Source organism: Leucoraja erinacea, chromosome 23 (genome assembly GCF_028641065.1).
Source record: "Leucoraja erinacea ecotype New England chromosome 23, Leri_hhj_1, whole genome shotgun sequence".
Classification (NCBI taxonomy): domain Eukaryota; kingdom Metazoa; phylum Chordata; class Chondrichthyes; order Rajiformes; family Rajidae; genus Leucoraja; species Leucoraja erinaceus.
In genome coordinates this window covers 18722202-18749160 of record NC_073399.1, presented here as the reverse complement: position 1 = coordinate 18749160, position 26959 = coordinate 18722202, and the positions used below count along the sequence as shown (strand labels likewise).

The following is a 26959-nucleotide window of genomic DNA, read 5'->3' as shown; positions in this document are numbered from 1 at the left end:
GCACCGAAGCTTGAATGCATGCACTACCAGATTCATTGATACAAATACATCGATAGATGCTCCTGAACACATCATCAGTGATGTAACCTGGGGTCATTGGGTGTTTCGGGTCTTTCAACATCAGACACCCTCACCCAGGCGACCCAGCCGTGGTTGATCAGACCACGACGTGTTCAGGTGGTATTCGCTCCTCCCCATGGACCTCCTCTCCTGACCCAGAGCCATCTCGAGGCCTTCTCCGCTGCCTCTGTGGTGTTCTTGATGGCCCTTCTCCTTGCCACTCCGTTGATGCCCAGTGCACTCAAGGCTTTGTAGAGCGATTGCCCTGCAAAACCTCTGCAGCCAACCTCGATGGGCATACAACTTGCCTTCCAGCCCTGCTTGCGGCAGTCTATGACCAGTTCTTCATATTTGGCCATCTTCCTCTCGTGAGCCTCCTCCAGACGGTCCTCCCACGGCACTGTCAGTTCCAACAAGACGATGTTTTTGGTCGCCTCTGAGACCAGAAGGATATTTGGCCTCAGGGTGGTCGTGGCAATGTGCTGTGGGAACTTCAGCTGTTTCACCAGGTCTACGGAAAGCTGCCAGTCCTGCGCAGTCGCCAGGATTCCTGATGGATTCCTGGCTGCTGTGGTTCTTGGCAGCTGCACTCCGGCCTTCACGAAGGTGATCATCTGGGTGGTGGGGCGTTCTCGTCTGCAGCTGCTGATTCCCATGCTGATGGCTTCTGCAATGGGTTTGAGAACCTGGTCGTGACGCCATGTGTACCAGCCCTGCCCAAGAGCCTTGGGCAACAGCTTCTTCCCCTCGATTATCGTGCTTCTGAATGGCCCTTCCATAAACCAAGTTACTGTGTGGGCATCTCTACCGCATTGCGGGCATTGAACTTTGTCTATGGAACGGATGTGTTACAATGCTGAGAACTATAATCTGCACTCTGTATATTCCCCTTTGCTCTACATATTGTATGACTGGAGTTTGACCGTTGTATTTTTATATATATATATGGTTTTTCTGATCAGTTTGGAAAGCATGCACAACAAAGCTTCTCACTGTATCTCAGTACATGTGACAATAAACCTAATCTTAAAACTTCTTCATAAGACGTAGGAGCAGAATTAGTCCATTCGGCCCATCGAGTCTGCTCTGCCATTTCATCATGGCTGATCTCTTTTTCCTCTCAACCCCAGTCACCTGCCTTCTCCCCATAACATTTATTTTCTTCTATGCCTCTGGTGTGTCACATAGAGTCTAGGGCAAGTGCTATAGCTGTGTGCTTTGTTTGGTGACACTTTTTTTCAGACTTGAGAGAGCACTTGACCTATTCCAAATATTACTCTCACTTTACTGCATTTTATTTTTCAGCACAAGAGAGGCTGTGTAAAAAACTCTGACAAATCCTCCATGGTGGGCTTTGAGGCGCTTGTCACCTTCTGCGAGCAGCCAGGGTAAGAACCTGCATATCCTGTATGTCGGGCATTATTTTTATTAATAGTCACAGCCGAGAATGAATTACAGGTTAGAATGTAAGTGAGAGGTCTGTGCAATTATAATGAATACCCCAGAGAGGGTTATTGAGAAAAATCAGTCGGTTTATATAAAAAGTAAGAGTTACAGGCAGGTAGTCGGAAGAGAGTACAGACTGGAATCTAATTGTGGTGTTAGGATCGTCTATACAGAGAAGAACAAATACCCGAGAATTGGTTATGGAGTGGAATCTAATCACATTGCTTTTGTGTGTAGAATAACAAGTTCTTGGGTACAGTGGCAACTGCTCATGTAATTCCACTTGCAATCTGGAAGTCTGGAGTAACAATCAGCTTCCACCCCAGAGTTTAGTCATTTAGCTGCTGTAAATTAAGTGCATTTGGAATGAAAAGCCGGCATCAATAATAATGACAATGATGAAACTGGTTGCCATAAAATTCATCTGGATCTTGGGGAAATAAATCACTTGTCAATGCGCAATCCAGCTGGCCAGCAACACCAGTTACATAAATGCAACAGCATTATACCCAGTCAACAGAGCAAGGTCATTCTCACGAGCAGCTGAGGATAGCTCAAAGTTGGGACAGCTACCCCATAGGTTGGTCAAGTAATAAACTGCATGGTCAATGTTTCAGAGTCTTTCTTTTTACTCATCCTCTTTTTGCACGCCGCCATCCTAATGATGCGTCACGTCCCTTGGCATCGAAGTTGCCATTGAGTGCCTATTGTCAAGAATTTGGTGGATATTGGGAAATTGGAAAAAGCTTAATTCGTTGAATCAAGACAACACTAACTTGCTAATTAAGAAATTTGCTGGAACCATGTAACAGATCATTAAGTTATTCCCAGGAAGATTGAAATGTGCATATTGATGCTCTGGTGATGGGGGAGACCTGATTGATGAGCCATTCTTCCTTGCAGATTAATATTACTATTTCAAAAGTATTCTGCTGGAAATCATAGGTGATTGGAGAAGCCCAGCATAGCACCTCAGGACTAATTAAACATTTAAAAAAATATTTCAGACATTTTAAAAAGTTAAAACTCTATTACTACAAGATTTTAAAAAATCAATGTAATGCTTTATATGTAAATAAACAATAACATTGTATGAAGCGGAAATTAAGTTGGATAATCATTTGTCCTGCAATTGTATCTGCATCATGTTACCTGATTGCGGGTTCAATGGCCGGATTTCACACTGAGGAAGTCTGTACAGTTTTTAGTCTCCAAGAAGTATACAAAGGTACAATGCAAACTTCTCCAGGAGTGGCATGTAGCTGGATGTTTCCTTTTACAAGCTGAAGGTTTACAATTGTTGCTTGGTCTTTCTCTTGGGTTTCCCAGCCCGTGGATTTACTAAGTTTTTGCTTTTTTCCACTTTGTTCAACCATATCTTTTTAGTGTTTGTGTTCATTTCTAATTAAGCTTCAGCCATAGTTTTGCCAAGGGTGTGAAAAATTGTCCAGCTATGTGCCGATTGGTCCACTTGGGTGGAGACCCCAATCTATACTTGGTCCAAACAGACAAATTAGCACAAATGTAAAAAATAAAAATAATGTGACCACAGTGAACATTGCTATTGAAGCAACATTTAATCCAAATGGACTCCCAAGAGCCCAAGTAAAATTTAAATCGGTGGATGTAAAGAAATGTCCTCCATTGACTGGGGTCATTTTTAATGACCCAAGACACCTTAATTACTTCCTTTCCATCATAAGATCAGAGAAAAGGGGTATTTGCTGATTAATGTAAAATGTTTACTTCAATTTGCACTCTTTACATAATGAAGCCTTCACGAAACAAGACTGGGTTAACATTGAGGATGAGGTTGAAAAATTATAATTTATATTCACATAGTTCATCACAAATCTCAAAGTGGTTGAAGTCAGAAATATTTTGATTTGATTAGTTGTCTTGGAATAAGTAGTGAAGGGATTAGGGTTAGGCTCATTCCAAAATTCCCCTTCAATCCAATGGTTTAATCACCATGTAATAGAGCATTGAAGCATCAACTGGACACTGCATCTGGAGTCAGTAACGTTCAGATTGGATAAGATTTATTTGTTGACTATGTTAATTTCCATGTTTGGCCTGGCTCTGGAACAGTGCTCTAAGCCTCCGGGAGCTGGTCCATGAACCAAATCACCATACATTCCTTGTCCTGACAGGCCTTGCTTGCACTGCCCGTATACCATGTATGGAAACATAAATAACCAAGTTACAAGTTAGAACCTTATTGCATAGATTTACTGTTTTCTTTGCTAGTGCTGTCCATCAGGTGGAAGGTGACGTTTGGAATTTCATGGAGATTATGATTGGAGCGCATTCAGATACATTCATGATTAACAGTAGAGTAATGAATTAGTAGGCAGCTAGTGGAGATGTTGCCTCACAACTCTTCCAACCTGGATTTGATCCTGACCTTGTTTGTGTGGAGTTTGCACGTTCTCCCGGTTTCCTCCCACATCCTAAAGATGGGTTGGTAGGTTAATTGGCCACTATAAATTGGACCTAGTGGAGATGAATGGTAGGTGGACATTTGATGGGAAATGGGAAGAATAGGTTACAGGGAAAGTCTGAGGAGAAGCAGGGTTGCTTTGTAAGTGGCATGAACATTATCCCCTTTTATGATGAAAGGTTTTTTTTTTTTTTAAGTATCCAAGTCATAGCATCCACCATTTGTTCGAGATCTAAACTATTGTTGACTTTTATCAACTGAGTGCTGGATAGACATTGAACAAACTAACCCTTTGGTTAAATCTAACATGGTGATACCAAGCTGATCAATATATAGTGAACAGTACAGTAGCACAGTGGTAGAGTTGCATCTACACATTGCCCGGGACCTGGGTTCGATCCTGACTACAGGTGCTGTCTGTATGGAGTTTGAACGTTCTCCCTGTGACTGGGTTTTCACGGATGCCCCAGTTTCCTCCAATACTCCAAGGACGTGCAGGTTTATAGGTTAATTGGCTTCTGTAAATTGTCCCTAGTGTGTAGGATAGAACTAATACACAGGTGATTGCTGGTTGGCGCAGACCGTGGGCCGAATGGTCTGTTTCCACTTTATCTCTAAAACTAAATTTTACTGTAACCTTACACATCTGATGGTATGTATGGGCTAATAATCATGCAAACCTATGGAAAAGGTGTTGATTTTCATTGGTATCATCAATCGATAGTAGGCTGAGGGTTGGAGTTTGGAGATGTTTACAGTTTCTTCGCAATGCTGTAGAATTCAGTGCATCACACCATGTTTGAACATTAAATCTACAGAATGCACTGATAAAATACGCAGCTGTTCAGGAGTATGTGTTGGAGTATATATTCTAAGGATGTAAACTGTAGAACAGATTCACTTTCATGTTCTTCACAGCTCAGAGCTGTCTCGGCACACTGGTGTTACTGGGTTGCTGCTGGAGGTTCAACTTCCTTGAATGCTTCTCTGCAGTGTCTTATTCAGGGAGTACTGGACATGCCCGTACTGCATTTGTGCTTCAGAGTTGTGTTGATTAGCAATGGAATAATCGGTTAGCTCTTCTTGATGTTTTGGGGTTCATGTTCCCGCTCTCTTGAGGTCCTTGATGACAATATCAGGATGTGTGACGTCCTGGTGTTGTGGTATGGTTGTCAAAATTCCTTTAGTTGTGACTGCGTGGGTTATTGAGATCAAGCGCAGACTGGGGTATAGTTTCGCTCAACACTTGCGCTCAGTCCGCCTTGGCCTACTTGATCTCTCGGTTGCCAAATATTTTAACTTCCTTTCCCATTCTGACCTTTCTGTAGTGGGTCTCCACCTCTGTCGGAGTGAGGCAACATGCAAATTGGAGGAACAATTCAGTTTGTTGGTGTTCTCTATGTTGGACCCAGACACTGCCAGATCTTCACGGGCGTCTAGTTGGATCTGGCTCTTGAACCAGACTTCGAACAGAATCCGTACGTGATAGTGAATAAGACCAAAATCAGAAACATGGCGACAAAAGTCATAATGACCACAAATGCCCCCAAGGACCAGTCATCATTCAATATTCGACTCATTAACTCCGGTGCCATTCCGGAGCCTGGGATCGAGGATTCATCCATCGTTGTGCTGCAGGACGGATAAATAGTTAAAATGAAAGTGAGGAAGGTACTGGGACCACGGGTGGAATAGGGAGAGCAGGTGGCAGGCTCAATAGGTGTGGTAAATGTAGTACCATGGTTCATCCTTTGATGACGGTGCTTTTACAGCGCTTTGATCGCTGTGGTAAATATCCACAGTGGATATATCACAGTGCTGGTATATATCCAAGCTTAGGAGCACATGACAAAAAAAGAGTAGGGTGTTGCTGGCAGAGAGGTGATAATTGTGTTATTTCATGTACCGGGGTAGAGCAGTTACATGGCAACTGTTACAATAATTTGAGAATGAGACCTTGATCCTAAGAGACTCCTGATGATCAGCCACCAGGCTCATACACTGACACGCACATTTGCATGCACCTGTTGAAACGTATGTGCATGTGTGTGCACAAAATCATGCTTAGATGCAAGGAACCTTGTTCCTTCCCCTCATTTTCTCTGTGCCCCGCCCCCTATCTTCCCTTCAATGTCCTGCATCTCATTCTTATCCATTCCTGTTCTCTCTTGGTCTTTAATCACAAATCTAAATGTCAATCTCTCTCTCTCCCCTCTCTCTCTTGTGTGCCCCACTCTTCATTCACTGCACTGGGAATCCTCCTCTCTTTCCTCAGCCCGCCTGCTTTCTCAGTCCTTGCCTTCAACTCCTCAATACCCCAAGTCCTCCTCGCACCGAGCTCACTCTCCATCCCTGTGAACAGTCCGACTCCTCACTTGTGTTGGCAAATACATGGTGCACCACAATGCTCTCTTGCTCCTGGTCCACATTGTTGATGAGGCATTCTGTGACCTTGTTATCATGTGGGGTACTCACTGTGACCATGTCCATGAATATTCCCAAGTCAGTTACTGTTGAAAATTCCTGGGTAACACAGTTCACCTGTGAGAAACTGTTTGCCCTCAAGGGCCCAGTTGTCCCATTTGGGCGACTGCGGAGCGTCAGTGACTGACGCCTGTAAAACCGTCAAGTTGCACGACGTACACGCTGACGTATGCTGTCATGCGGGTGACACCCGGTTAGGGTTGAGGCTGTAAAATATTCTTCCTTCAATGCATGGATTTTAAACACTAATATATTCAATTTATTACAATAAAATCAATTGTGCAAATTAAAAGATGTCTGAGTTCCGTTTTATTTTTAGATGTATTAGTCCGCTTCCAGATCCGATCACCAGGGATGGATTCAGTGAGTGTAGACTGAACTCCCCTCTTCTTTTCTTCCCACCCCCCCTACCCTTCTCCCCCTCCCCCTCTTCTTCCCTTACCCCCCCCCCCCTCTTTCTCCCTACTTCCCGCTCCACTCTTTTCCCCCTTATCCACTACCCGCTCCCCTCACATCCCCATCTCCCTCACATCCCCTTCTCCCTCCCTTCTCCCATTCTCCACCCACTTTCCCCCCCCCCCCCCCCCCCCCCCCCATTTGTGGACCCAACCTGTGACCAGCGATCCCCGCACACTATCCCACACACAGTAGGGACAGTTTATACAAACCTGTGCTCCTTTGAAGTGTGGGAGGAAACCCTAACCCTAACTCTAGGTTGATAGGCTTGGTATAAGTATAAATTGTCCCTAGCGTGTGTGGGATAGTGTGCGGGGGATTGCTGGTCAGTGCGGACTCGGTGGGCTGAAGGGCATTGTAACTCTGAACTAAATGTGACTCGGGGGGGGGGGGGGGGCGCCAGGGGGTTGGACTCAAACCCCCAATGTTCTGCCTGCTCCTTATGGGAACTAAACTGTTGGCCACGAGTTGTCCCAGAGGCATATCTCTCTTCCGATGGTCTCTCCAAACCTCCAGAGGCAGCGGGCTTTTCAACTGGGTACAGGCAATGTGGTCAATGTACCAGTGCCACCCACCTGCTCCGGCCGCTGAGTCCAATTACCCACCACCCATTTTGAAGCAATGCGAAGGGGAGGGGGAGGTAGGGTGTGTTGTTCCCAAAGTCTGCATTTGTCCCATAGTCAATGATACTAAAACAGATGATGTGGCCTTTGTGCAGTACTATTAGTGGGATCCAGCTGTCATACGCTGGGTCCACAAATGGGGGGTGTCGGGGAAAGGGTGGGGAGGGGGTTGAAGAATGGGAGAAGGGAGGGAGTGGGGTATATCCCCCATTTGTGGACCCAGCCTGTGACAGCTAGATCCCACTAACAACTCGTGGCCAACAGTTCAGTTCCCACGAAGAGTAGGCAGAAGCTAGGACTAGGGATAAGGTTAAGGTTTGGGTTTCCTCCCGTACGCCAAAGGCACACAGGTTTGTATAAATTGTCCGTAGCGTGTGTAGGATAGTGTGCGGGGATCACTGGATGCAGGCTGGGCCCACAAATGGGGGGGGGGGGGGGGGGGTGGAGAATGGGAGAAGGGGATGTGAGGGTAGGAGGGATAGTGGATAAGGGGGAGAAGAGAGGAGTGGGGAAGAAGAGGGGGGGGGAGGGGAGAGGGAGGGATGGGGGGGGGGGGGGGGGGGGGGGGAAAGAGGGGAGTTCAGTCTACACTCACTGAATCCATCCCTGTGAAAAGAGACGGTGATCGGATCTGGAAGCGGACCAGTACATCTATAAATAAAACAACGTCTTTTAATTTGCACAATTGATTTTATAGTATCAATTTTAATATATTAATGTTTAAAATCCATGCATTGAAGGAAGAGTATTTTACAGCCCATCTGTGGTCCCTAACCCTAACCGGGCGTCACCCACGGGACAGCATACGTCAGCGCGTGACAGGGCGCACAATATGATGAAACGCCCAAAAGTTGCCCCAGGATTTTGAACATTCCAAAATCCCGGGCCGACAGGGAAACACTGCGCATCACGATGCACCAACTATTTTTAGGCTGTCGCGTAAATGACGTGCAAATGGCGCCCAAGTGGGACAGGCCCTGTAGTCCATAAACTCGTTTCTCTCTTCCTGCACCTGAGCTGAATCAGAGCAAACCGTCCGCATGCAGTCACCTGGGAACATACCTGGTAAACCTCTCTCCTTTAATAACTCAGCAAAAAAGTGCCTTTGTAGGGTGAGCTGTCTTTACCTGAAGAAGCCCAGTTCTGGTGAAATGGCGGCTGCTGTTGGTCCGCGAGTCTTCTGGTGTGTGTTCAGTTTTTCTTTGGGATTTGTCCGTTTGTGTTAAATATTAACCTGAGGTTGCTGCATTGGATAAATTGCACTTAGCTCTGACCAACTTCCTTATCTGTAACTTTCTTATTTAGTTAAGTAAATAAGAATTGAAACATGTTTACTTTTATTGCATTTTGTAGTGGCAAATGGTATTTTGTATTCTGCAGTAGCAAAGAGGGGCAGATGTAGTACTTTTCACATTTGGGTTAGCCTAATGAAGTACTTTAGCAGTTAATTAGCACACAGCAGAGTCTCAAACGGGTTGATGAGATCAATTCTCCTTGACCTTGTATTTTGGTGATATGGTTGAGGAAAAACTTGTTAGGACACCAGCAAGAATCCTCCCGCTTTTCTTCATGTAGCTTTTCTATAAGTAGCTTTGCTTATGATTTGAAGGATTGCCAGTGCTTATACACCCTCTAGCTGTGTTAGAATGCCAGCCTGGATCATGGGCTCAAGTGTACTGAAACAAGAGTTCTGTCTTTTGCTTTGGGGTAAGCGAGCCATCAGATGAGATGTAACTAAGGGAATAAGGAACAGTATTGAAGGAAAAAGACCTGTATTTAACTTTATTTTTCTGAAAAAAATTAGGAGATGGTACATAGATATCGTCGTTCAGTAAAATCAGACTGACTTTTAAGTGCATTAGACTTTTAGAGGACACAAGTTCCTTAGTTTTGAAGTGATGGGAGAGGTGTTGGTTGGTGTAAGGAGGATAATGAGTTAGAATTGCCAGTGGATTGATGATTTTAATTTTCCATTTGCATTCCAACTGATTGGGCTGTATTTTCCTCGATAACTTGTTCCACATGTTAGTTGGCAATAACTAATGTCCATTGCAAGAACATAAATGGTTTGAGAAAGAGGCAGATGAAGAATCTGGGCTAACAAATTTAATTTTTGCCCTGCATGTTTATCAGCATGACCCAGAGATCAAGGAATGTCATTCTGAGGATAATTTTCAGAAATTTGTCGTGTTATATTGGTTCTGAATGTTGAGGGTTGGTTTCAGTTATCTAAGTCACAAGAAGTGGATCAGACTCCTTCAAGTTGTTGTCTCTACTTGCTTGATCTGTTGCTAATATTCACGTCATATTCTCAGTATAAAATCCTTGTGAAAGACCAGAATCATTATTGTTGGATGAAATAAGACAATTTATCAACTGATCTTTGAACTTATTAGTCACGTTCTCAAAATGATTTGGAACTACCTGGTTTGACTTTGCCCTTGGATTAGATTTGTTGATAGCACTAGAGTGCAGATAGTCAGTATTTGCATAAGGGGAAGAATGTGGTACATGTTAATACTAAAATTGCATAGATAATGGCTGTTATCTCTCGCATCAAGCCATTTATAAGCTTGGACTACATGCAGATCATATAATAATAAATTTTATTTATGGGCGCCTTTCAAGAGTCTCAACCTAACCTAACCTGCACGTTGCCAGGAAAACACTTTGGCATATTGGGTTGGGCTGCAGACACTAAATTTATTAACAATCTTGTTTGTCTGAAGTTTGCAAATAACACCTAGATAGTCATGCTTCCTCATTTAAAGTACTGGGAGATATGATGTTTTGCCTGTGTTTATTGAGTTTTTTCATCAGACCGTTTTGGGTCAATTTCAAAATAACATTCCATCATTGATTTTGATACGGCGACTGCATTACAAACTAAACTAATTATTACAATAGTAAACTATTTCACCCATCCTTACCAATTAAATTTTCTTTGCTTTGTTCTTTTGGCCACAAAAAAAAAATTGCTTCCATATCAAACTGTTGAAACTTGATTGAAGAAACAGGGACGACTAAATACTGAATACTACCAGTACCAATATGGCATGTGGAGCCGATGAGGCTCTGAGTGGATAAATGTGTCCTTCCTAGTGTTGCACACAAGAATAAACGGCACAAGTGCTCTGCCCACTGAACTACAAAGTAATAATAGAGGGGTTATTGTTTACAACCAATTGTATGTCTGTCTGAAGGATGCACACTCAAAGCATAAAGACCAAACTTTGATCCATACAGATTCTGTTTGAACCGTTAGGTGGTTCTGTTTATATTTCTACCTCTTGGATTTTATTTATTGGAATATTGCTTCAAATTTTTCTCACCAATTTTTGTGAAAAACAGATGTGTTCAAATTACTATACAATACTATACAATAGAAACAACCAGCATACAATATCATTTCCAGACAAACGATAATGAAAGAAAACAAGGCAGCATTTGCTGTGTTCATGCTCTTCTCTCTGAGTGTGGAAGTCCTGACCTACTGATCATGTCTTGCTGCTCTGCTTTTCACACTTCTTCATTCTCTTGTCAGATATTGTTTTTGCTGTGTTCTCACTCTGACTGCTCATTGTTTACAGCTCATCACCATGGTCTCCCTGATTTCACCCTTTCATAGAATGTTCTCTGGCTGCAGCTTATTGGGCTGCTTTTATCTCTTTCCCAGTTCTGACAAAAGGTCTTCAACCTCAAGCACTATTTCTCTCCACAGATCCAGCTTGATCTGCTGTGTGTTTCCATCATTTTTTATTTTTATCTGTATAGTCTTAAAGCAGGTTACACAGAAACTGGTTTGGTTGCTTGCAGTGATTCAAGAATTGTGTAGGGCTGAAATTGTTTCTCGTCTGTAATTGGTGCCCTAACAGATTGTAGAGTTAGTGGTCATATTGGGTGTTTTGAGCTTAAGTGAGTCCTATTGTGACCTGGGGAGGATGGTGATCAGTGTGTTGTGGACTTGGGTGGAGGTAACTGGCTTGGTGTATCTCAGGTATGCCATACCATGAACAGGCATTCTCTCAGATGAGATGATAGTAACTGAGGTCATCGCTAATCTCTTGGGTGGATGTACAAAATCACTTGATGACATTAGGAATATCTCAAATGTAATAATCAATATTGGATGGCACCGCTGATAGAGCTGCTGCTCACAGGTCCGGGGATCTGGGTTCAACCCTGACCTCTGGAGCAGTTTTGGCGCTCTTCCTGTGACTGTGTTTTCTCTAGGTGTACCGGTTTTCTCCCACATTGCAAAGACGTGCAGGTTGGTAGGGAAATTGCCCCTGGTGTGGTGTAGATGATAGAATTAATGGGACTGTGGGAGGATTATGTTGTTGGGACAAAGAGCAAGTGAATAGGATTGATCTGTGAGGCTGAATAGTGTTTTCCTGCGTCATAAGAAATATGAAAGTATGTGAATCCCTCAATCAGTTTAACTAAATTAGGCCACTCCCTCATCCTGTTTATGGGAGCACATTGGCTGCTCCAATATTTAAAATATTGAAATATGTGATTATGATTACACTTCATAAAATACATGACTGACGGGGTGGCCTTCGAATGGAACAATATGCAAGTCTTCTTCCCATTAGTATTTGCTATTGCGGTTCGGATTATTATATGTGATATCAGTAAATACATGGTTTGTCCTGTGGTATATGGTGAAGCATTTGAATAATGGAGAGAGTGAAATTGTTTTCTATCCGACTTTATGTATTTTAATAGCTGAGAAGAGTTTAGAATATTGAATAAATACTGGATCTGCACAACTACTCATATTTCCCAGATTTGGGGTATTCTGTATTAGAGATTTAGTTTTATATCCATCCAATGTAACTGTGCACCAGGATGGTCTGTATGGGACATGGTGCATCGAGCAGCTGGTTTATCCCATGCAGGTTGTGATACATTGCCGCTGCAACAAAATGATAAAGTCCATCGTCCAATTCGCCATATTTGTCCATTGCTTGCTTCATGGTCCAATGTTCGTTGGGATTACTACTGGTGTAGGCTTCACCCTGCTAAGTTTTCTGAGACAAATGCAGGAATAGCAGCAGTATACAACAGGGACGAGAACTAGCAGGAGAAAAGTACCTGAAAACAGAGTGGTGTCAGTGTAATTACCAATGGCAGCGTTACAATTCTGAATTCACCACACACAATTTGGTTATATTGACCAATAGATCTATGTTGCTGTTCATGCTACATTCATGTTAATCTCCTCCCACTTTTTTCATCTCGGGCTTGCAGTATTTTCTTACTTGCTTTAACAGGAAGCTATAAGAATATGTGTGCCTGTGCCAGGAGATTTAATTATTTCATGTGGTAGAGTGTTCTACATTATCACCTCCTAGATTTAATAGACCACTCAACACAGTGACGAATGGTGATGCTCCAGTGCAGAATAAGAGAGCAAAACAATTCTCTTATTGTTGGATCTGAGTGCTAACTTGCCTTGGCATGAAAATTTAAAATATGAAATGCAGCCATATCTGAATATTACCTATTGGCATAAGATCTAGCATTTGGCCTGTTTATGCAATTACATCCTTAGCTATAGCTGACTCTGACAAAGGGATGGACATATTAAATGGTGAGAAATTATTTCATTTGTCAAAGATATACCATTTGTACTGGTCCAGAATATCAACTGTATATTCTGTGCTCAGTGGCTGATGATCTTGACAATTGGTCATCTGACAATTAAAGAATCTTTAATGTCAAATGTACTGAAACAAAACAATAAATGTCTTACGGCAGCACAACCGATTTGTAAACACTGCACTCCATAGGTAACACTATAAACCAACAAAAATGTTTAATAAATAAATAAATCCAATATAGTACAAGACAAAAAAAAAAGCCCAAAGTCTCTAGTGCGACAAGACATTTTGTAGTTCGAAGTTTTGTTGGTGTTTGTAGTGTTCAATAGGCTGATGGTTGTTAGGAAGAAGTGTCTCCATTCACTGTGCAACCAGATATTCCAGCTCATTTAAGGGCTGTAAATATTGTCTGGAAATGTATACATTTATATGGTCTATAACAGATCAAAAATACTATTTTTGCAGTGTATTATTTCGAGTTCAAATCTAGATCTGCATGAAGGGTGAAGACTCCTCTTTAATGCGGTAATTGATATTGTATTAAATTATACACTGTGCTTTTTACGTGGATTCTGGATTGGAATCCATCTCAAAGGTTTGGACAGTGTATCTGACTAAGATTCCTCCAAAGTGTATCCTCTAGGGATCTCGGTGCAGTGCCTGCTAAGTATTAGCCCACCGTGCTAGCCAATTCTGACTAAACGTCTCTGTGTATTCACCCTATCTATTCCCCTCATGATTCTATAGACCTATATAAAATTACCCACAGCCACCTGTGCTCCAAGGAATAAAGGTCCTAGCCTGATCAACCTTTCCTAATAGCTCAGGCCCTGGTGTCCTGGCAAAATCCTCAAAAATCGTTTCTGCATTCTTTCCATCTTAATAATCTTGCTATAGCAGGGTGACATAAAACTGAACACAATACTCCCAAGTGTGACCTCATGACAATTTGTACAACTGCATCATAACCTCCCAACGTCTCTACTCATTTACCTGACTGACGAAGGCCAACGTTCCAAAAGCCATCTTCACCACCCTATCTACATGTGATGCCACTTTCAGGGAACTGTGATTGTACTCCTGGTTCCTTCTGGTCTGGAACACTCTCCAGGGTCATACTGTTCACTATGAATGCCCTGTCCTTTTTTGACTATCCAAATGGCAACATGTCACACTTATCTGAATTGCGTCCTTGGTGTCGGTCTGGGACTGACATTCTGGGCTGTAAAATATGTTCAAAGGTCCTTCATAAACTTTAGGGGTGAGGAAAAAAAACACCTATGTTCCTTTTATCTTTATATTATGTGATTTCCTCAACATCATTAAACTAGCCACACATCTTGTTGTTTGTTCACAATTTAGCTGTTATAGGTCACAGAGCTGCTGCCCAAGTGTGCCAGAGATGCAAGTTCAATCCTGACCTTGGGTGCTGTCTCGGTGAATTTGCACATTCTCCCTGTGACATGAATGGATTTGCCTGGGTGCTCTGGTTTCCTCCCACATCTCAAAGACTTGTAGGTTAGTAGGCTAACAGCAGTTATAAATTGCCCCCTTGTGTATGTGAGTGGTGGAATCTGGAAGTGGGACGGGAATTGGATTAATGTTGGATTGGTATAAATGGATGGTGGATGGTTGGTGTGGACTCAGTAGAGTGAAGGGGTTGTTTCCGTGCTCGATCTATCTGACTCTTAACCATTACCCGATTGTCCCTTTTAATTCCTTCTCTCCAGAGATGCTGCCTGTCCCGCTGAGTTACTCCAACATTTTGTGTCCCTTTTAATTTTTGAAATTGGGAATAATACTTTCCATATGATAAATTTAATTGTCACTTACCGACGAATGCCAAGATGACTATAAAGGAGATGAATCTGAGAGTGTCAAATTCTTGTAGTCTGGTGATCAAGCTGAAGACATAAGCCTCCAGCTGTTGTAGACGTGCATGGATAGACATTTTGGCTGAGGACTGTCGGAACCAATTGGAGGGAACTTTAATGGCATTGATAGTGTTGAATGAGCTACTGGATAGTTATCTGTAAAACACAAAATGTTGGTTGTCAGGGAAAGACTCGGGGGGGGGGGGGGGGGGGGGGGGGGGGGGGGGGGGGAAGAATATAACATTTGAAAAAAGGCAGTCTCCTCATTGGAATGCAAGTTGAACAATATCTGAAAACAGACAAACATTCCCATTGAGAACTTAGAGCTGCATTTGTTCTTTCTGCTTGCATACATTTACTTTAAAGACAGTGTCATATGTGGTGCACTGGGCAACAAATTTCTCCCTCTAAATCGGAAGACTTTGTGTTCACATTCTGTTCCAGAGACTCGAGTACAAAATGCAAGTTGCCTCCACTTTTGCAGTATATGGGGGAGGGTGGGGTGAGGGGTGGGGGGTGGAGGTGAAAACACACTGAATTCTGTTACATTCCTCACATCTTCATTACCTTATTCTTGATAGTATCACCAAGTTTTTAAGAGTACACACAGTATTTTTTCTCATTGTCCTTACCTTCTGCTCACTGACTTGTTGCATTGAAACTTCCATATTCCCTGCTGTAGGGCTCACACATTTCTTGCCTGCACTATTAACAGCAGTTGATATTCACACTGACGAAACCTTCTGTGACTGAACTCGTTGAGGTACTGTCGGGCTATGTTTTGGGAATATAGGAGCTGTGTTTGCTGTGGCTCGGCCCTCAAGTGAAGGACAAAGGCAGCTCTCATAGGCAAGGGCTAAAGGAATGCAATGGTCCAGCTTTCTCAGCTATTGATGGGAATTTCATTGCAGCAACACAACTGCAGCCTAGTCACACTTGCACAGACCAGCCTGGGTAACTATTTCTCTGCTGCATTTAGGAGGTAAAATGGGAAATGGCTTTCTAAATATTTTTAATACTGAGATAATGTGTTGTCTGGTACCTGTGCTGTGCAGTTCCATACTGCTTTCACAACACGGCCAGTTCATGTGGTAAATGTGAACGAGCCTTGACAGATACTTTTCATGAATGTCCTTGTACATTGAAGCAAATTCTGCAGTTTTGCGCAGGTACAAAGAATAGATATGTCTGATTGTCCCCAGTGAAAGGGTCAGTGGGATATATCCCTCTCATATATGATGGTTTAAGCTATAATGAAGGAGGGATCAGAATTACTGCAAATAACAAAAAATATGTGCAATGGGCTTGGATAAGAACTATAGGAAAAATGTGGGAACATCCTGATTTAAATAATATGCCCAAGAGCATGTTTATCAAGTACAATTACTTTCACCTCGGTGTAGGCTTAGTGTACATCCGGTAATCTTCCGTGTCCATGTGAAATTCCGATGACAATATGTGATATGATCATCCTGTATCTGTGTAAAACTGGTAGAGCTGTGTAGTGATCACCCATATCTGTATAATACTGGTATATCTGTGTAGTAGTCGTCTATCTGAGAAATGCTGGCACATCTATGTGGCATTTGTATGGTCATTAATGTATCTGACACCATCTTAAACTTGTGTGTTTTTCTGTGGTACCTGTGCATGAGCCTGATACAACTGTGGCAATTTTCAGAACCTGCTTGTGAACTTTGTTTCTTTGTGATAACCTACTGTATCTGTGAAAGTGCTACATCTTAATGGTATTGTGCCTTATCTGCACCTGGTCGTCACATATGTGTGGCCATCTGCATTCATGCTTACACCTGGTAAATCCCTTTATCAACTCCAAGGCAGATAATTGTGTTGGAAACAATTTATTATGAAATAGCTGATAATAGTCCAGAGTGAAAAGCTGGATTACTATTTTATTAGCAGTGTGAATGAGAGTTAGAATATATCCCTCAGGAGTATCTCATCTGGGAAGCCGAATGCAGGTTAGAATTTGGGCACATATTCTGGACTTTTGCCTACCAAGGCTTACTTGAATGAGGGAATTTAAAGGAAAATAGTACAGAATCAAGACATACGGATAGAGTCCTTGGTCTTAATTTGAGTTTAGTTTAGAGATACAGCACGGAAACAGGGCCTTTGGCCCACCGGGTCCGCGCCGACCACTTACCAGCAATCCCTGCACACTAACACTATCCTACACCCACTAGGGACAATTTTTACACTTACCAAGCCAATTAACCTACAAACCTGTACGTCTTTGGAATGTGGGCGGAAACGAAGATCTCGGAGAAAACCCACGCAGGTCACAAGGAGAATGTACAAACTCCGTAGAGACAGCAACCGTAATCGGGATCAAACCCGGGTCTCCGGCGCTGCATTCGCTGCAAGGCAGGAACTCTACCGACTGCTATCAATGACACCATCAATGTTTTATATTTTAAAAATATACAAATAAATCTTGCCCTGCAACTTGTGCATTTTAATCATAGGTAACTAATATACATGTATGATATCTTGTTAGAGTGACTGACTCTCAAAGGGTTGGTTAAACCAGTGAAATTGAAAAGACCAAATGCCAGCTACTCTTTGTTAAACAGTATGAACCATACTTTTGGAGAAAACAAGGAATGGGTCTGCATGATAATGTACACCACAGATAAACCAGAGAGATTTTACACTTTTAACCAATATGTTTTTAAAAGACTACACAGTTTATGTACTCCATCTCGGTTGTTATGTGTGTGGGGTAAATGTTTGTCAGATGAGTGTTCATCATGTTGGTTTTGTTTGGAGGTCAGGTCCTGGTTTTGATGACTTATTATTTGACATTTTATGTAAGGTGTCGGCATGCAGCCATTGCCAAATATTTTGGAGATGAAATGCCAGTCTGTAATCGGGCATGTGATCACTGCAAAAATCCAGACACTGTGATGAAGCAACTGGATCTCCTTCAGAGGCTCGACATCCGCAAGGCGCAAGCATTGGTTACAAAGCCAGCTGCTGCAGGGCCATTCGGGTACATCAGTGACTTGTATGCAGGGGGAAGAAAAGGCTATGGCTTTGAAAGGTAGGTTAACTGTTGGAGTATTTACTGGACATATTTGTACATGATGTACTCAGTGTTGTTGATTGTATCTTGTAAAAGGTGATTCTGGTTAGAATTTGCGATGTTGCTAAGCTTGTATCAAGAGTTTTAATTTACTTGTGTCCCATTTAATAATAAAGTAGGAATGCTTGACAAACAATGCTTCAAAGTTAAATTGAAACCATCTTAAACATTGGTTATAGACACAAAATGCTGGAGTTACTCAGCGGGACGGGCAGCATTTCTGGAGATAAGGAACGGGTGTAGTTTCGTGTCGAGGCCCTACTTCAGACGTCTGAAGAAGGATACCAACCCGAAACGTCACCCATACCTTCTCCAGAGATGCTGCCTGTCCCGCTGAGTTACTCCAGCACTTTGCATCTATCTTCGATTTATCTTGCATCTGCAGTTCTTTCCTACACCTTAAACACTGGTTATGCTCAAGTAAAAAATAGCTCTGCTGCTAGAAATTTGGGGGCCATGTTAAGTGTTCATTATTCAGTAAGCATTAAGGTATGGAACAGAAATAAAAATGCTGGAAATACTCAGAAGTTCACATAATCACCGTGAAGAAAAGGAGACAGAGTTATTGTCTCAGGTTGATGACCTTTAATCAGAAAGAGCAAAAGTTAAAAGTCAAACATGTTTCCTGTTGCAGAGAAAAGCAAAGGATGAAACTAGCAAAAGATTGGTTGAAGACCAAGAGAGACTAAAAGACACAAATTGTGGTACCTGGCTGAGAACGTTGGACATGCTCAGCAGGTCAGATGGCATCCGTAGAGAAAGAAAAGCAAAATTAATATTACAGGTTGATGATTTGTCATCAGATTTGGCCAGAAGTTTCAATGATGCTGCCTGACCTATTGATTATTTCCAGCATTTTGTTTTATTTTGGACTAACAGCATCTGCTGTGTTTTACATATCATAGTTGCAGATTGGCCTTTTTTCTTTCTCCACATGTTTTCATTCATCAACTTCAATTTGCTGCTTTTTCAGAAAAATCAGTTGCTATAAACAAACCTTCACCACCTCACTCAGTTGGCCTCATTACATTTGTGACACACTAATGTTGAATCTGCTTCTTTTTCTCTGCAGATGCAGAGAACTTGAGCTGCTGAATGTTTCAAGCGTTCTTAGTTGACACCACAAGTGTATATCCTTCAGTCTCCATTAGCTTTTATCACAAATATTCCCCTTGTTCTCCACTACCCTCCATTTGCTCTGCAACTTAAACCATGTTTGATCTCTAACTTTTCTCAGTTCTGATAAAACATCTTTGATCTGAAACATAATTTGTTCTCGCTCGACAGATGTTGCCTGAACTGCCATTTCCAGCATTTTTGCTAAAATTTCAGGCTTCCAGCATCTACAGTGTTTTGCTTTCTGAGTATGAAACCAGTTAAGGGCCTGTCCTACTATCGCAACCTTTACAGGCGACTGCTGGAACCCGTGATGGGTTTCCGAAATTGTCAACATGTTGAAAATTCAGCGGTGACCAGAAAGACGCTACGACTCTTTGGGGACCTCTCACGACCATAGGAGACCTCTCACAACCAGACAGGCGACCCGTGACGACAGGCAGTCGCCTGTAAAGGTTGCGATAATGGGACGGGGCCCTTAAATGTTGCTGGAGACCGCCTTGCATCAAGAGTACCACTACTTAGTGACATTTTTTCTGGATTAATGGGGAAGGTAGAGACCTTACGTCAGTATTTGTCTTATTCAATTTAATAGTAGAGGTTTTGGATTAAGCAGTTGAAACCGAAGGCACAAAATTATATTTAAATTATTACTCAAGATGCAGATTAGTTGCATAAACAATTTGAAGTGTTATGTTTCTCTTTTCTTCATAAAAATCATTGGGACCAACAATATTGCTAATTGGAAGGAAACCATGAAAGAGAACCCAAAGGTAATTTAGAGAAGCCAAGTTTCAGTTTTGAAAGACAAGATAATAGCAGGAAGAGACACAAGGAACAGCAGAGGATGGCTTACAAATAAAACACAAAGTGCTGGAGTAACTCAACAGGTCAGGCGGCAACTCTGTAAGACTTGGATAGGTGATGTTTCAGATGGGTCCTGACCCAGAACATCATCTATCCATGCCTGACCCACTGCGTTACTTCAGCACTTTGTTTTTTTTTTTTGCAGGAAGAGACCAGCTGTACAGTATCAGATAAATATGGATACTTTTCACCAGTTTTAATGTTGTATGCTGCATGAATGTATACAGAATCTTGACTGATGGAAATGGCCTGACATTGAAAATTATTGAAAGCTGACGATATTTGCCATGCTCATTCTGTCTCATTCAGATATGATAATGAAGATGGTGATAGTGGATCAGATGAAGAAAGTGGGCACAGAACGAAAGAATGGAATACGTTTTATGATAAGCAGATGAATCTGAGGAAGGTGAGATTGTGAAGAACTTGGGATATCCACTGAGCACTTTGATTCTAATGCCTTGGTGTCTAAGCATGCATTTGTTTAGTTTAGAGATACAGTGGGGAAACGGGCGCTTTTGGCCCACTGGGTCCGTGCTGACCAGCGATCCCCGCATAACAACACTATCCTCCACCCACCAGAAACCATTTTTACATTTACCAAGTCAATTAACCTACATACTTGTACGTCTTTGGAGTGTGGGAGGAAACCGAAGATCTCGGAGAAAACCCACGGGGAGAACGTACAAACCCCGTACAGACAGCATCCGTAGTCGGAATCAAATCTGGGTCTCCGGCACTGCACTCGCTGTAAGGCAGCAACTCTACTGCTGTGCCACCATGCTGCCCTTTGATGTTACATGGCACCGAGTGAGCAGTAAACTTCTGTTCTACTCTGAGCAAACAGTAACAGTCTTTGTGCCAGAGGAAGTTTATGATCAGAAATCTAGAAACCACACATAATATAGTCAATGAATGCTTTTATCACTAATGCATTTCGGCTACATGGCTGAAAGGAGCAGATTGGAAATGGAAGATGGTTAGACAGCGATGCTGTCATTCTTTTGATATTGTGCCTTCTATTGCCAGCTAAGTTCTAATCTACCTGTCTATATCTCATAGAATGGAAAACCTGTAAAGGATACCTTTGTACCACCAGGTAAGTGAACTGGCAAATTAACTTAAGAGTCAATAACTCTGGACACAATGGCATGCATTTATGGGAATGGTTCAGAATAAACAAAATAAAAATATTTCAATGCCAGAATAGGATTCCAAGTGGTGGATCCACAATATGTGGTTAACAAAAATAGGTAAAAAGGATAAGATCAGTCTTAAAATGCAATAGACAATAACTGCAGATGCTGGAAATCTGAAATAAAAATAGGAAATACTGGAAAAACTTAGTGGATTTTCTTAGGGCAGTATCTGAAGATGGAGAAACAGAGTTAATGTTACAGAATGAAGCCCCTTTATCATAATGGGGAAAGGAGAAAATAGAATCTCTGATCGTGAGGCCATGGTAGCTTTGGGAATAAGTTATGGAGGTTAATGGCATTAGAGAGAAGGAAGAAATAAATAAAAATGAAGAAATTAGTGGAATTTAATTATCCATCCCAATCTGACCTCTGTACTCCTGCACTGAGGCCCAACGTAAGCTTACGGAACAATCTGTCTTCTATGTAGGCACATTGCAACTTTCTGTACGATATAAATTATACAACTTCAGGCACCTCACTTTCTTGACTAGAACAGGGCAACATTTGTGATATCAACCCTTTAATTCTCCATCTCACTGACCTATCTGTCAGCGATCTCCTGCACTGTGACATCCGGTTGGGCTGAGAGCAGGAAGATACGAAATACAGTGACAGCAAATGTGATAAAGCCTTCAGAAGTAGCAAATCACGATTTTATGCATCATCTGTGCATACATTGAAAAGTGTGAGTTTGGGGGGAAGAATATTGATTTATTTTCTCCCCCCCCCCCCCCCCCCCCCAACATGAATTATGTAAGAGCAATTTTTAATTCATATTGCGAATTGTTGATAACTAAGGGTGAATTCCTGTAACCCGAATGGCCGTACTACGTCTGTATTAAGGGAATCAAAGGATCAGAGAATAATAATAAAAGGAAAATGGAACTGAAGTTTAAAAAACAACAGATTGTAATCTTAGTCTAATATTGAAGAAAATAAGAGGACTTGTGTGGCCCACAAAGAGAAGGGCATGGAGTGGTGAGGGAGAGAACTGGGTCACAGGAGGAAGAGATTTCATGCTCTCTAAAATACTTTCTCATGTTTTAAACTGATAAAAGGCACAATATAAATCCAAATCCTTACTATCCTGGAAAAAAAATCAAAGTTGTGTGACAATGTTCCTATTGAATATTCAGTTTGATTCCTTTGGAATGGGTTAACCCTAACATTTCTGAATATATTTCGAGAAGTAAAATAAACAGATAATTGTTTATAATTAGAAAGCTTTCCTGTTTGTTGTGCCTGCTTATTAGCCTTCAGCAAACCATGTACTAGGACATCCAGGATCCTTGTGCATCCCTGAGTTCTGCAATCTCTTACTGTGTAGATAACATCTGTTTATATTTTTCCTGTCAAAATTAACCATTTCTCATTTTCCCACTTTTATTTTCTGTTCCAGATCTCTCTGTCCACTCACTTAGCCTATTAATTATCTCTTTGCAGCTCCTTTTATCTTTGCAACTTACTTTCCTATCTATCTTTGTGCCATTAGCAATGTCTGTGAGCAGGTTAGGATGTATGTAGTTTATACATTACCCAACTTCGAATCATCTACAATCTATGAAGAAGTTTCAAATTAATTTGCATATTTTTTTTGTTTCTGCTTGATTTGCATGACTGCAGTATTCTTGAAAGCAATAACATTTTCCCAATAGTTTGTTTGGAAATGGTTAAAGAATGCATAAATGTCAAGAAAATTGAAAAGAGTAGGAGACGGAGACGAGGAGGAGACAAATGTGAGCATAATGGCTAAGTGTAGTCCTCTCCATTTATAAACTTGTGATGCCAAGAGCTCATACTGCTATCTGTGTTGATTTTCTGTTTAGATCCCGACTGTCCCCTCCGCGATGCAGCTAATCAGAAAATACCAAAGCTCTCCGTCAAGGTGAGGACTAGAACTGCAATAATTTGCATCCAAAGGGAATAAATGTAAAAATGCAGTATGCGAACAATGCAGTGTTTAAACCATTGTGTATCCTACAGGATGGACCTTTTGTTCTGTCAAAAGCTTTTTATTGAGAGTTTTTGTGTGATAGCATTTTGTTTTTACTTTTTTGATGACAAAAGAGACTGCAGCTGGGAGAAAATACGGTACACTATAGACAATAGGTGCAGGAGTAGGCCATTCAGCCCTTCGAGCCAGCACCGCCATTCACAGTGATCATGGCTGATCATCCCCAATCAGTAACCTGTTCCTGCCTTCTCCCCTTATCCCTTCACTCCGCTATCTTTAAGACCTCTATCTAACTCTCTCTTTAAAGCCTCCAGAAAATTGGCCTCCACTGTCTTCTGAGGCAGAGAATTCCAGATTCACAACACTAATTTTGAATCCTACACATTAGATGGAATTTAACAGAAGCCTACAAAGCTGTACATCTTTGGAATGTGAAAAGAAAATGACTCACCTGGAGAAAACCCATGTGGTCAATCAATCAATCAATATTTATTACATGTCATTTGAACCTCAGTGAGGCTCAAACGAAACTCCGTTTCCACAGCCATACAAACAAAGACAATATCCTACAGACATACACACAATTCAATTTACAAAAACATCCATCACAGGGAGAACATGCAAACTATGTACAGACAGCACCTCTAGTCAGGATCAAACCCGGGACTCTGGCACAGTAAGGTAGGCACTCTACTCCTGTGCCACTGTGATGTTTCTCCGATGGTAATGAGTCTTTGAAACTGCTTGTCGAAGGAAAATTCTGTGGATTTCTTCAAGCCTGAGATTCATTTCCAGTCAGTAACAGAATCAAGGATTGTGGGGAAAAGGCATGAAAGTGGACCCGAAGAATGCCAGATCAGCCATGGATTAGCGTGAGGGACTGAATGGTCTACTATTATTCCTAGTTGTAGCATGCAGGTCCATGAGGGATTTCAGCTACACGCTTAAACTGAAAGTGATGGGATTGTTCTCCTTGGAGCGAAGGTTGATAGGTTTTAACAAGGTAGGAAGAACTGTTCCTATTGGCAGATGGTTCCTGGAATATAGTGCGATAGATGTAAGTTTGGAGCATAAACACTAGAGTGATGAGAGGGAAACATTTTATGGAACAAATTTATGGTCTGAGATTCAATACCTGTGGGAATAGTGGAAACGTCCAATATCAATATTTCAAATGTGATTGTATATTTGGGAACCATTTGAAAATAATATTATTCAGGGCAGGGAAGTTAGATTATGGGTTGTCTCTACCTGATGCTAGCTTAAACATGGTGGATTAAATAAACACCTTTCGTGCTACAACAATTTTATCATGTTAATGATGCTGAATGGCAATTTTCTTTCACTAATTGTATTGCCTTTCTATTTTTGCTACATCGATCACCAACTGGTATCAGGCACGAGAACATTGTCTACACATTCTGGAGGAAGCACTGATTATGAATAAAGGGCAGGAAGACACAAAAGCAGAGAGGTAAAGCTATGCATTCCTATAGATAATTATCGCTCCAAACAAATGTAAAGGACATTTTTTCATTGATAAATACAAGATGGAAACACAACCTTTGGCCCATTGATCACTCGTTCACACTAGGGATGGCACCATGCTGCAGCGGTAGAGTTGGCACCTTACAATGCCAGTGACCCGGGTTCGATCCTGACTACGGGCGCTGTCTGTGCAGAGTTTGAACATTCTCCCTGTGTTTTCTCCGGGTGCTCTGGTTACCTCCCACATTTCAAAGACCTACAGGGTTGTGGGTTAATTGGCTTCTGTAAATACTGCCTAGTGTGTAGGATAGAACTAGTGTTTGGGTGATTGTTGGTCGGTGTGTACTCAGTCGGCCGAAGAGCCTGTTTCCACACTATAAACTAAATGTGTTTCGTCACTTTCGTCACTTTCGCATCCACTCCCTATACACACAGGGCAATTTACTGAGGTCAGTTTTACCTACAAACCTGCATATCATTGGGATGTGGGAGGAGATTAATGCGATCACAGGGAGAACGTGCAGACTCCACCCAGACAATACCCAAGGTCCGAACTGAACCTGGGTCTCTGCAGCTGTAAGACATCAGCTGTGCCACTGTTTTTAGGAAGCGATTGGATAGGTTGGGCTTATTTTCCCTGAGCAAAGGAATTATGATCTGATAGAAGTATGTAAGGTTATAAAAGTCATGGATAGGATAGATAGTCTGCCCTTTTTCCCTTGGTAGAGGCATCAAAAGTGAGGGCATAAATTTAAGGTGAATGGTAGATGTTTTTAAGGGGATCTGAGAGTTTTTTTTACACGAAGCGCGCTTGATATTAGAACACACTGCCAGAAGAGGTGATGGAATCGCATACAATCACTAAGTTTAAGAGGCATTTTGACACCTAAATATATAAGGCTTTGAAGGATATGGTCCTAAGGTGATCAAATAAGACCAGTGCAGATGGACAAAATGGTCAGCATGGATGTGATGGATGGAAGGGCCATTTCAATTTGTATGACTGAGTAAAACATCCCAGAGTGCTTTACTGAAATAACACCAAAGAACAATTAAACCCAAGGCAAGGATATTAAGATAGGTGGTTAAAAACCAAGTGAAAGAGGTTGATTTTGCAAGGGATTTTGAAGAATATAGAGGTGGAGAGATATTGGACGGAAATTCTAGGGCTAAGAGGGCGAAAACATGATCACCATGGTGGGGGCAAAGAAAGGACGCTAAGAGCATAACATTGTTCCGAACTCATCCTTCACTCTCAAATTAATTAAATGCTATATTCATGCCTTTTGTTGTACTTTCCTGTTCACCTATCCCTCTCTCGTATTTGTACTAAAACAGATGTATACCAAAATATCACAATGTGTGCTAATACCCCCATCTCCTCTCTCAATATTAGTGCCGACCCTCACTCATGTGCCATAGAGATGGAACATGAAGCTTTCAAAGCTACCAAGATGGCGAATCTATATAAGGCATTGATACTCAGAAAGGTGAGTAAAAAGAAAAAAGCCCTTTTAATGCATTTTATGTTATGACCTTTTAAGTATATGTATTAGGAATGTCAATTAATTGTAGTTAATGTGTATATTCAGCACTTTCTTAATGCATTAATATTTTACTGTGACCCAAGCATTGCTGTGGTGACATTCAGCCCACTCTGAAAGTAAAATATCCAGGTTTTGATGTTCAGGGTCATGGTTTTCATTCTACTGCATGTGTCTTGAGTTCTAATGTACCATTTCCCTCTTGCCGTTGCCATTGTTAACATTGACCTGCTCAATGTTAAAGCCTACATGCTCATTCTCCCCATTTCCATCAGCCTCTCCCCATGGGGTGGAAGATTGCAACCTTCACTGTTTCGACTAATGCAATCAACTCGACGTGCACAAACGGAAGATCAAATAGAACGAGTTGTCCAACAACTTTAGGCTGTGCACGCCACACGAAAGAAGAAACCTCTCCCCATGACCAGTTTTGTTCTTTGTGTCAGTTTTTCATGGCAATGGTTCAGTCTTTTTACTTTAAAGAGCAAATGCTGCCAATTCTCAACTTCCAGAAACACCTAGTCTCTTGCTCACTTTCTATCCTGATCTATTTCTCTTATGATTTTGTATACTTCCATAAGATCACCCCTCAACCTCCTGTACTCCAAGGAATAGAGTCCCAGCCTGCTCAACCTTTCCCTGTAGCTCAGGCCCTTGAGTCCTGGCAACATTCTCGTAATTCTTCTC

General features: G+C 41.8%; 1 protein-coding gene and 1 long non-coding RNA gene across 3 annotated transcripts in view; one reads left to right on the top strand and one right to left on the bottom strand.

Annotated features, from left to right (window-relative positions):
• The window catches only part of recql5 (RecQ helicase-like 5), a 57882-nt gene that overhangs the window by 19673 nt on the left and 11250 nt on the right, over window positions 1-26959 (top strand). For both annotated transcript variants that reach the window (XM_055654003.1, XM_055654002.1), the window contains exons 7-13: window positions 1366-1448; window positions 17835-18062; window positions 20397-20496; window positions 21150-21186; window positions 23113-23171; window positions 24638-24714; window positions 26125-26218. In XM_055654003.1, the coding sequence (XP_055509978.1) occupies window positions 1366-1448; window positions 17835-18062; window positions 20397-20496; window positions 21150-21186; window positions 23113-23171; window positions 24638-24714; window positions 26125-26218 (678 nt within the window). The remainder of the gene's footprint in view (window positions 1-1365; window positions 1449-17834; window positions 18063-20396; window positions 20497-21149; window positions 21187-23112; window positions 23172-24637; window positions 24715-26124; window positions 26219-26959) is intronic.
• On the bottom strand, window positions 3551-16494 carry LOC129708332 (uncharacterized). The gene is made up of 4 exons (XR_008725329.1): window positions 15628-16494; window positions 14955-15151; window positions 8640-12612; window positions 3551-5581 (listed from the first exon to the last, which is right to left on the bottom strand). It is a non-coding gene; the product is annotated as an uncharacterized LOC129708332 (long non-coding RNA).